The 12,517-nt window shown below is 44.5% G+C and overlaps 3 protein-coding genes across 3 annotated transcripts in view; all 3 read left to right on the top strand.

Annotated features, from left to right (window-relative positions):
* Positions 1 to 12,517, top strand: part of LOC309562616 (uncharacterized protein) — a 679,009-nt gene that overhangs the window by 298,807 nt on the left and 367,685 nt on the right.
* Positions 1 to 12,517, top strand: part of LOC309562621 (uncharacterized protein) — a 478,591-nt gene that overhangs the window by 289,613 nt on the left and 176,461 nt on the right. The window lies entirely within an intron of this gene.
* Positions 9,446 to 12,517, top strand: part of LOC309564121 (uncharacterized protein) — a gene marked incomplete at its 3' end in the record, with an annotated part of 61,955 nt that continues 58,883 nt past the window's right edge. Inside the window, exon 1 of the mRNA XM_082268750.1 lies at positions 9,446 to 10,681. Coding sequence (XP_082124876.1) covers positions 9,474 to 10,681 — 1,208 coding nt within the window. The 5' untranslated portion in view covers positions 9,446 to 9,473. The remainder of the gene's footprint in view (positions 10,682 to 12,517) is intronic.

Consider the following 12,517-nt stretch of genomic DNA (forward strand, 5'->3'; position numbering starts at 1 on the left):
CTAGTCCTCCCCCTCAGCCTCCACTGCTCTCATCTTCACTGCAGAGCAGAGAGTGGGAGGCAACACAGAACTGGATAAAGGGCGGGAGCTGCCTAAGTTAACACTTCAAGTTAACCAGCTAGTGATTGGATGCTAGGACGCAGGCGGTCCTAGCAACCAATCACCAGCTTGTTAATATCATAGGTTAGCACCAGCAGCTCCTGCTCCTGCCCTCTGTCCAGTACTGTGCTGCCTCCTGCTCTCCACTCTACTGTACACATGTTGTAAGGAGAGTGCAACCTACACACTGCTGCATGTTTGGGTCAGAGGGATGATGGAAAGGGAGCAAAGAACACTGCCTGGGGGGAGGGGGGGTGGGGGACAGGACACTAGTGTGTGTGTGTGTGTGTGTAATGTATAGAGGTCAGGAGTATGTAACATACAACGTAATGTATAGAGGTCAGGAGTATGTAACATACAACGTAATGTATAGAGGCCAGGAGTATGTAACATACAACGTAGTGTATAGAGGCCAGTAGTATGTAACATACAACTTAGTGTATAGAGGTCAGTAGTATGTAACATACAACATAATGTATAGAGGTCAGGAGTATGTAACATACAACGTAGTGTATAGAGGTCAGGAGTATGTAACATACAACGTAGTGTATAGAGGTGAGGAGTATGTAACATACAACATAATGTATAAAGGTCAGAAGTATGTAACATACAACATAATGTATAGAGCTCAGGAGTATGTAACATACAACGTAGTGTATAGAGGTCAGTAGTATGTAACATGCAACATAATGTATAGAGGTCAGAAGTATGTAACATACAACATATTGTATAGAGGTCAGAAGTATGTAACATACAACATAATGTATAGAGGTCAGGAGTATGTAACATACAACATAATGTATAGAGGTCAGGAGTATGTAACATACAACATAATGTATAGAGCTCAGGAGTATGTAACATACAACGTAGTGTATAGATGTCAGTAGTATGTAACATGCAACATAATGTATAGAGGTCAGAAGTATGTAACATACAATATAATGTATAGAGGTCAGCAGTATGTTACATACAACGTAATGTATAGAGGTCAGGAGTACGTAACATATAAACATAATGTATAGAGCTCAGGAGTATGTAACATACAATGTAATGTATAGAGGTCAGTAGTATGTAACATCCAACATAATGTTTAGAGGTCAGCAGTATGTTACATACAACGTAATGTATAGAGGTCAGGAGTATGTAACATACAATATAATGTATAAAGGTCAGGAGTATGTAACATACAATGTAATGTATAGAGGTCAGGAGTATGTAACATACAATGTAATGTATAGAGGTCAGGAGTATGTAACATACAACGTAATTTATAGAGCAGTGTTTCTAAACTCCGGTCCTCAGGGCCCACTAACAGGCCAAGTTTTCAAGAAAACTGAAATACATCACAGGTGATATAATTTGCTGCTCAGTGATAGCAGTATTCTAATCTGCATCTCCCCAAGGTAATACTTAAAATCTGGCCTGTTAGTGTGCCCTGAGGACCGGAGTTGAGAAACACTGGTATAGAGGTCAGCAGTATGTTACATACAACGTAATGTATAGAGGTCAGGAATATGTAACATACAATATAATGTATGAAGGTCAGTGGTATGTAACATACAACGTAATGTATAGAGGTCAGGAGTATGTAACATACAATATAATGTATAGAGGTCAGGAGTATGTAACATACAACATAATGTATAGAGGTCAGGAGTATGTAACATACAACATAATGTAAAGAATGCAGGTGTCTGGAATATGTAACAAGCAATTAATGTATGGATCGCAGGGGTCAGGAGGAGTCTGTAGCGTATCCCCTCAATGATGTTTGTCAAATGGGAGGAAAATTATACCCCCCAAACCATTACTGGTTAGCAGCAGTGAGAAAGCAGGCTGTAAATTTACTTTAGGAGATGAAACATCCTAATAAAGGCAGATTAGGATTTATCGTATCTATGCTAATGTTAAAAAAGAGGGACGCTTAATATTTTCCTTTCAGCAGAGCCCCACAGTTCAGGAAAGTGACCATTACCATACTATTAAACACTGATAGGGCTCTGTCTCCACCCTATTCTAAACCAATCCATGAACAGAGGAGTGGATTTAGTGTTAATGACCCACCTGTGCTGATCTCTGTAGGAGTGTCCTCCTCTATAAATGTCCCCGTTATTCCATCCTCCTCCATAGACTGCTGATCATCCCTCACATACGTCTCTTCTTCTTCTGCTTTAACCTCAACTTTTATATCTATCAGATCTTCACCCTAAACCAAGAGAAGGATCAACAAAGACATCTGTAAGAGAATGAATTAAATGTATCGTCTTCCAGGATCCATAACTCATCTCCACATCTTCCAGGATCCATTCCTCATCTCCACAAGTCACTTTCATGTTCTAGATACTCCACTCTACTTACCTGATAATGGTGAGGAATGGTGTGACCTTCCTGTGTGTAATCCCTGGAATACAGAGGACGGGGACATCTCTCTGGTGGGTTCCTGTAGCTGGATGACTCCACCATAGTGTCCTGGTACAGATCTTTGTGTATTTCCTCCATCACCCCATCCTCCTCTTTTATCTCTTCTTTAACATCAACTTTAGAATCTCTCAGGTTTCCACTCTGAATATATAATAAAAATGACATCAATGGTTACAATGCAGATAATGTACAGATCCTAATGATACTATCAGTGATTGTTCCTCATCTACCTGATGATGGTGGGGGATGGTGTGACCTTCCTGTGTGGAATTCCGGGAATACAGAGGACGGGGACATCTCTCAGGTGGGTTCCTGGTATTAGGTGGCTCCATCTTATCCTTGTGACCTTCTGAAAACTCCTCCATTACTCCATACTCCTCATCCTCCTCTTTAAACTCTTCCTTAACAACAATATTATAATCTTCAAGGTTTCCACTCCCGGAGTCCCGGGAATACAGAGGACGGGGACATCTCTCTGGTGGGTTCCCATTACTGGATCCATCTGTAGGAAACACACACACTGACTGAATACATTGTTTCTATGTGTTTATCAGATGATGGGGGATCTAGGTGGATCCTCCGTACTGCTCTCTCCTTTACAATAAAGTCTCCTCTTACCTGGTGATGTGAGGGGCGGCTGATTCTCCATCATGACGTCCTTGTAGAGATCCTTGTGTCCTTCTAAATATTCCCAAAACATCTGGCACCTGGGTCACCGTTTGGAGACCACTGCTATAGACTGAGGAGGTGAGAAGGTGATTGGTGGGAAAGGTGACACATCTCTAAAATTAAGAGAAAGTCCTGGCCCCGTAAGTGGGGAAATATTCTGACCCTGAAGGTGTTGTTCTGGGTTTCCACACTATATATGTGTGTATCATCATCTGCTGGAGATAAAAGAGGTGACAGTGACTATGGAGGAAGAGAACAGACATGATGGGGGGGTTACTGGGTGTAAATAAAAAAATAAGATATTATTACCTCCTCTGCTGCCACTTCCAGCAACGTCTCCTCGCTAAGTCCGCCCAGCTCACCTTTCACCCGGAATTTCCTATTTATATCTGACATCACTTCCTGTCTGTAACTGACATCACTTCCTGTATTCCATAGAGACTTCCTGTCTGGGTAGAAGTGAGATCACCACATTGTGGCGCTCAGAGGAACCGCAGTTCCGAAAAACCTCTCGTAGTGTGAACACGGCCTTGTGCTGTGTGTGTATGTACTGCAGGGATCTCCAAACTTTGGCCCTCCAGCTGTTGCGGAACTACACGTCCCATGAGGCATTGTAAAACTCTAACATTCACAGACATGACTAGGCATGATGGGAATTGTAGTTCCTGAACAACTGGAGGGCCGTAGTTTGGAGACCCCTGATGTATTGTATATCCTTATAGATGGGGTCATCTCCACTCCCACCAAGGGGAAGAGAAATGTTGAGTTCACATATAGCTGGTATTTATGTTGATTTCAGATTTGAGTTATAGCTAGAGAGCACAACGGTCAGGTCAGGTCACATCTCTAATTTAGTAGATTATTTTTATTATTAATTTTATTATTTATTATTCTGGTTGGTGATGGTAACTGGTTGAAATGGGCACCTTATTGTGAACCAGCAGCTGATAAGCAGCCTAAAGGGTAACTCAATCAGGAGATGAGTTGAACGTTACCTGGGTTCAGTCAAGGTGGCTTTGGTGAACATTCCCTCCGAATCCGAACCCCACCAAAGTCAATGTTGGTTATCTTTTTGTCAATGTTTTAAAAATGACAATCTTTTCCCTGGTTTGTAGACGCAATAACTTTTGCGCAAACCAATCAAAATACGATTATTGCGATTTTTTTTTTTACCAAAAATATGTAGCAAAAAACAATTTTTTTGGAGAATGTTATATAGCAGAATGTGAAAAGTATATATATATTTTTTTTTCAGAATTGCCGCTCTTTTTTTGTTTATAGCGCAAAAAATAAAAATTGCACAGGTGGGTGATCAAATACCACCAATAGAAATCTCTATTTTTGGGGGAAAAAGGACATCAATTTTATTTGGGTACAGCGTCACAGGACCGCGCAATTGTCAGTTAACCACTTTAGGACTGCTCACGTTGCTGCTACTGCAGCAAGGTGCCAGTCATGGGTCCAGCGACGTAGACCTACGTCGCTGGATTCCTCCCTGTCTCGCCTCCCGCTGTGTATGCCCAGAAGCTGTTTAGCAGGGAATGACGCGCCTGCACCGGAACTGACGAGCGGGGCCGGTGCAGGCGCATTGACTCCTGGGAGCGATGAAGTTCAGCTCCCTGGAGTCATCACAAGCAGGAAGTGACGGCGCGGGCCGTGGCCGCAGAGGGAGGAAGTAGAAGGAAGGTAAATATACTTTGTTCAAAAACAAGGTGAGTAAAGAAAAAAAAATCGGGAGTATCCAATTGTTTTTTAGGGGATTTACAGCAAGCGGATGGGCCAAAGTTGTTTTTGAGCCCCGTACTCCGCTTTAACATTTCTCTCCCCCTTGGTGGGAGTGGAGATGACCCCATCTTTAAGCCTCGGTTCACACTAGGGCGACCTGTGAGGTCGCCTCCCATAGGGAAGCTGCGGACCCGTTCTAATAGGAGCGACACAAGTCGCTCCGACCTAGAAAAAGGGTCCGGAGCTTCTTTGGGGCGACCAGGAGGCGACCGTCATAGACTTCAATGTTATGAAGTCCGTGGCGGCCGCTCCAAGGTCGTGGCGCGCTGCTCGCACCGCGATCTCGGAGGTCGCCCCGGGAAGTAGCGTCGCGGTAGTGTGAACCGGCGCTAAGGATATACAGTACATACACACACAGCACAAGGCCTTTTTCCACTACGAGACGTCTCTCAGAACTGCAGTTCCTCTGAGCTCCACAAGGTGGTGATCTCACCTCTACCCAGGCAGGAAGTCTCTATGGAAGACAGGAAGTGATGTCAGGTATAAATAGGAAATTCCGGGTGAAAAGTGAGTTGGGCGGAAGTAGCGAGGAGACGTTGCTCGAAGTGGCAGCAGAGGAGGTAATAAGATCTTATTATTTTCAATTTACAGCCAGTAACCCCCCCCCCCCCCTGTCATGTCCGTCCTCTTCCTCCATAGTCACTGTGATGTCTTTTATCTCCAGCAGATGATGATACACACATATAGTGTGGAAACCTAGATTAACCCCTTCAGGGTCAAAACATTTCCCCACTTACTGGTCGGAACTTTCTCTTAATTTTGGAGATGTTTCACCTTTCCCACCAATCACCTTCTCACCTCATTAGTTTATAGCAGTGGTCTCCAAACGGCGACCCAGGTGCCAGATGTGGCCCTTTGCCTGCTTTTATCTTGCCCTTGTTGCACTATTCCACCAACTGACACCAATGATGGAGCACCATTTCATCCACTGATACCATCAAGGGAGCACTATTCTTCTAATTGATATCAACAATGGGGTACTATATTCCTCTCATTAAGACCAATGATAGAGCACTGATGTCAAGGTATTTTTCACTCCCACTGGCCATAGCCTGCTACCCCTAAAGCCCGAAGGACAGTAAACACTTTTCTTAGAAAGTTTGGAGACCCCGGGTCTATAGTAACAAATGATATGATATTTATTGTAGTGGGGAATGGGTGATTTATTTAAGGGGGAAATTATAATAGGGATGTCTTTATGAAGGAATTGTAAGGGAAAAATAGATATTCCCAATGCGTGTGAAGGTTCTCATTGATCCAGATCATGGTAACTCCATACTGCCCAACTTTAGAACTTGAAAAAAAGGAAGGATGATCCGGGACAACATGTAGCAAGTTATGGGACGAAAAGTGGAGCCTTCAGGAGTCCTGTCCCCCATGGCAGTGTCCAGCTTCCCATGCCTCTTGTTAGGCAATAACTTGTCTTATTAGCCTTACAAATAACCAGAATTAAGTAACGAGGATCCCTACAAAGAGTTCACAAAGCAAGACTTCCTTTCAAATCCAAGCATACTTACTCATCATTAGGGGAAGATTCTAGAAAAATTGCATATAATTACTTTTATCTTCATTATTTAAAAGCACATGTGACTGGTGAGAAGAGGAGAATTCTGGGAATATTATTCGTGAAATCCTGGGACATTATCCAGTAACAGACAAGGGATGTGTCTGGATGGTGACTGTATCATTGTGTGTGTCAGGTTCCTATAAGGTGTCAGGATGTCACTGTCTATTTCTCCATGGAGGAGTGGGAGTATTTAGAAGGACACAAGGATCTCTACAAGGACGTCATGATGGAGAATCAGCCGCCCCTCACATCACCGGGTAAGAGGAGACTTTATTGTAAAGGAGAGAGCAGTACGGAGGATCCACCTAGATCCCCCATCATCTGATAAACACATAGAAACAATGTATTCAGTCAGTGTGTGTGTTTCCTACAGATGGATCCAGTAATGGGAACCCACCAGAGAGATGTCCCCGTCCTCTGTATTACCGGGATTCCACACAGGAAGGTCACACCATCCCTCAATGTTATAAGGTTGGTTGGACGGAGAATATAGAACACAGACTCATGGAGACGATGTGTGGATTTCTTATGTGATGACACAATAATAAAGATTATATTTTACAGATGATATTCTTTCTCATTTTCTTGGTTTAGAGTGGAGATCCAATCGATATAGAATTTGAAGTTACATCAGAAGAAGAAGAGGATTTCTACAAGGACGTCATGATGGAGAATCAGCCGCCCCTCACATCACCGGGTAAGAGGAGAGTTTATTGTAAAGGAGAGAGCAGTACGGAGGATCCACCTAGATCCCCCATCATCTGATAAACACATAGAAACAATGTATTCAGTCAGTGTGTGTGTTTCCTACAGATGGATCCAGTAATGGGAACCCACCAGAGAGATGTCCCCGTCCTCTGTATTCCCGGGATTCCACACAGGAAGGTCACACCATCCCCCACCATCATCAGGTAGATGATTGACAATTATTGGTAGCTATGATTTATACACAAGAATGTCTGTTACAATGAATGTTTTTTTTCTGTATGCAGAGTGAAAACGTCGGAGATGATAATATTGATGTTAAAGAGGAGTATAAAGAGGAGGATGAGGAGTATGGAGTGATGGAGGAGTTATCAGAAGGACACAAGGATATGATGGAGCCACCTAATACCAGAAACCCACCAGAGAGATGTCCCCGTCCTCTGTATTCCCGGGATTCCACACAGGAAGGTCACACCATCCCTCACCATCATCAGGTAGATGAGGAACAATCACTGATAGTATCATTAGGATCTGTACATTATCTGCATTGTTACCATTGGTGTCATTTTTATTATATATTCAGAGTGGAGACCTGAGAGACTCTAAAGTTGAGGTTAAAGAAGAGATAAAAGAGGAGGAGGATGAGGATGGGGTGATGGAGGAGTCACGCAAAGATCTGTACCAGGACACCATGGAGGAGTCATCCAGCTACAGAAACCCACCAGAGAGATGTCCCCGTCCTCTGGATTCCACACAGGAAGGTCACACCATCCCCCATCATCATCAGGTAAGTAGAGTGGAGTATCGAGAACATGAAAGTGACTTGTGGAGATGAGTTATGGATCCTGGAAGATGTGGAAATGAGTTATGGATCCTGCAAGATGATGCATTTAATTCATTTTCTTACAGATGTCATTGATGATCCTTCTCTTGGTTTAGGGTGAAGATCTGATAGATATAAAAGTTGAGGTTAAAGCAGAAGAAGAAGAGACGTATGTGAGGGATGATCAGCAGTCTATGGAGGAGGATGGAATAACGGGGACATTTATAGAGGAGGACACTCCTACAGAGATCAGCACAGGTGGGTCAACAACACTAAACCCATTCCTCTGTTCATGGATTGGTTTAGAATAGGGTGGAGACAGAGCCCTATCAGTGTTTAATAGTCTGGTAATGGTCACTTTCCTGAACCATGGGGTTATATGGGGTCATACTTCTGACCTCTATACATTACTTTGTATGTAACATACTCCTGACCTCTATACATTATGTTGTATGTTACATACTCCTGACCACTATACATTATGTTATATGTTACATACTCCTGACCTCTATACATTATATATACACACACACACACACTAATGTCCTGTCCCCCAACCCCCCCCCCCCCCCAGGCAGTGTTCTTTGCACCATCCCTCTGACCCAAACATGCAGCAGTGTGTAGGTTGCACTCTCCTTACAAAATCTGTACAGCAGAGTGGAGAGCAGGAGGCAGCATAGTACTGGACGGAGGGCAGGAGCAGGAGCTGCTGGTGCTAACCGCCTGGCGTCCTAGCATCCAATCACCTGCTGGTTAACATAGGCAGCTCCCGCCCTCTATCCAGTTCTGTGTTGCCTCCCACTCTCTGCTTTGCAGTGAAGATGAGAGCAGTGGAGGCTGAGGGGGAGGACTAGCAAATCGAGAATGTGTTGGCGATCTACCAGTTGTCTGCCTGAGATAGACCAGTCGCCAACCCCCGCTGTAGATCATCTCTCGAGCCACTCTAAGAGGAAAACCACTTGCTATAAGTAAACCAATCTGCTGATGTCTAGTAATAATCTTTGTATTTCTATTTTAGTAGATGGACGGGAGATGAGGAAAACCTCAGAGGATTGTCTCACTTTGTCTCCAGACTGTAAAGTAGAAGATGAAGACATCACACAGTATAGTCCAGGAGAAAACCCGGCTACCTCCAATGTCCATCCGGCACCACACAGTGTAGATGGACCATCGTATTCCTCCTATCCTGAGGAACCTCAGACTGTTAGGGACGGTGCCGGACCATCGTATTCCTCTTATCCTGAGGAACCTCAGACTGTGAGGGACAGTGCCAGACCATCGTATTCCTCTTATCCTGAGGAACCTCAGACTGTGAGGGACAGTGCTGGACCATCGTATTCCTCTTATCCTGAGGAACCTCAGATTGTGAGGGACAGTGCCGGACCATCGTATTCATCTTATCCTATGGAACCCCAGACTGTGAGGGACAGTGTCGTTCTTCAAAGGATGTTTTCCTGTAATGAGTGCGGAAAACGTTTTGTCAAAAAGTCAGACTTAGGTAGACACCAAATATCTCACAGCGGGGAGAAAACATATTCCTGTTCCGAGTGCGGGAAATGCTACCCACGGAAATCAGAACTTGTCAGACATCTAAGATCCCACACAGGGGAGAAGCCGTATACCTGTACCGAGTGCGGGAAATGTTATCCACAGAAATCAGAACTTGTCAGCCATATAAGAACTCACACGGGGGAAAAGCCCTTCTCCTGTGCTGAGTGCGGGAAATGTTATCCGCTGAAGTCAACGCTTGTTAGACATCAAAGGTCCCACACGGGAGAGAGGCCATATTCCTGCCTCGAGTGCGGCAAATGTTTTGTAGAAAAGTCCTATCTTTCCGTTCATCAACAATGTCACACAGTGGAGAAGCCGTATTCATGCAATGACTGCGGGAAATGTTTCGTACGTAAATTCGATCTTGCTAAACATCAGAGATGCCACACGGGGGAGAAGCCATATTTCTGTGCTGAGTGTGGGAAACATTTCCTGAGAAATCCAGATCTCCTTTCGCATCAGAGGACTCACACAGGGGAGAAACCCTTTTTCTGTTCTGAGTGTGGGCAGCGTTTCCCGCTGAAATCAACGCTTGTCAGACATCAGAGATCTCACACGGGGGAGAAGCCATATTCCTGCCCTGAGTGTGGGAAAAGTTTTAGACAGAACTCCCATCTTTCTGTACATCTGAGATGCCACTCAGGCAACAAGCCACATTCCTGCCCCGAGTGCGGGAAATGTTTTCTGCGGAAATCAGAACTTGTCACGCATAAAATAACTCACACGGGGGAGAAGCCGTTCTCATGTGCTGAGTGCGGGAAATGTTTTTCGCTGAAATCAACGCTTGTTAGACATCAAAGATCCCACACGGGAGAGAAGCCGTATTCCTGCCTAAAGTGCGGCAAATGTTTTGTAGAAAAGTCCTATCTTTCCATTCATCAACTATGTCACACAGTGGAGAAGCCGTATTCATGCAATGACTGCGGGAAATGTTTCGTACGTAAATCAGATCTTGCTAAACATCAGAGATGTCACACGGGGGAGAAGCCATATTCCTGTACCAAGTGTGGGAGATGCTTTTCACAACATTCCACCCTCGCCAAACATCAGAGAACCCACATGTGACGGTACTAACCGTCACTATGAGTGAAAGACTGAGTATCAATCTTTTGGATTGCTTTAATATTTGTCAGCAATATCTTCATTTAGAAATATGAAGATTTAATACCACCTTACACAGTGTATTCCATGCTTGTCTGTGAGAGAGACACACAGACTGTCATTGGCAGACTTCCCTATTGTTTGTGTATTGGGAGGGAATGTGGATTGTGTCTTTTTCATTGTTATATGTTAATGATCTCACATTGTTCTGGCCAGATGGCTGGATAATTCGTTCAGTTCCTGTATACACTTTCATCTGCATATTCTTCTGTAATCAGCCAGAGGGAAGGGGTTGTGTACACTGTATAGAAGAATAAAGAGTATAAAACTCTGTTTTCATTGGATTGTGAATCTCATGTCCAGTTCTCCACAAGGTCCACCTGGGCGGTAACCTTGTGGGGGAAAACTGTATAAAAGGATGTTTCTTGTTCAATAAAGAGTTATAGTTCACCCTCAATCTAGAGTCCTGTCTCTACAATATGCTACAAGGGATTGCTATGTCCTCCATACTCCTTTGGATAATCACTAGGCTCTTGTAAGAGCTTGTGTAGAGCTTGTTCCTGCTGCCCTCTCTGGGGAAAGGGAGGTTCACCCATGGGAACCTGGAGCCTTGTCGTAGGTCCAGGGTGGGTAGGAGACGGGGAGACCCCAACCAAGCTGCGGCGGTTCGTGGGGTCTGAAGTGGTTACAGTGTCTGGTGGAGTGCTTGGAGCCCTCAGGAAGCACTAGGAGCATCCGTCAACGGAGGTACCCGGTCGGGGTGCCGGTTGATCCGTTACACCACACAACCCTTGAGACATATTAGGGGGTGAAGTGCGGGAAATGTTTCATAAAAGAAATGTGTTTTCCATACATTTCCCCATCAATTTGCTCTCCATTACCTCACCTGGATTGTACCTTTCTTCTCGTATGGAAAACAATTCATTTATAAAACATTTCCTGCAGTTCACCCACTAATATGTCTCAAGGGTTGTGTGGTGTAACGGATCAACTGGCACCCCGACCGGGTACCTCCGTTGACGGATGCTCCTAGTGCTTCCCGAGGGCTCCAAGCAATCCACCAGACACCGTAACCACTTCAGACCCCACAAACCGCCGCAGCCTGGTTAGGGTCTTGCCGTCTCCTACCCACCTACCCACGTTACCAGTTCCATCCGGAATCCAAGCTGAAATCCATGGAACGGCGTTCACCACTCAAAAAACCCCTACAAGAGCATCATGAAAATCCCACGTTTTACGGATGTGGCGGCAATCCAAGAGTGTGGCAGCGGTTCTGAGATCGATTCCTAAAGAGGCGGATGAACATTTCACCTGGAACAAGCTACAACGTTGACCCCTGTGGGGTGTCCGGCTTTCGTATCACTTTTTTATTAGACACTTAAAGATTAAATTATATGATTCTACCTAAAGTCAACCTAATTATACACTACAGGACACAGGCAACTCATTCATAGACCCTGGGTTGTAGGCTTTTACCTTCAAGTGACTGTGCACTGGCACGCTTTTGAGGACACATTTCCTCTGGGGAACTGCCCTTATAACTCTACCCCATTCTGTGAACCCTCAGTTTTTTGCTAGGGTCCTAGGGTGATAAACCTCTTGTCCACGTATTCATAGACCCTGGGTTATGGCTTGTATCTTCAAGTGACTGTGCACTGGCAAGCTTTTGAGGACACACCTCTTCTGGGGAACTGCCCGTATAATCTTAACCCGCTCTGTGAGCCCTCAATTTTTTGCTAGGGTCCTAGGGTGATGGACTTCCTGTCCACATATTCATAGACCCTGGGTTATAGGCT

The sequence above is a fragment of the Pelophylax lessonae genome, assembly GCF_965119305.1.
Source record: "Pelophylax lessonae genome assembly, chromosome: 9".
NCBI lineage: Eukaryota > Metazoa > Chordata > Amphibia > Anura > Ranidae > Pelophylax > Pelophylax lessonae.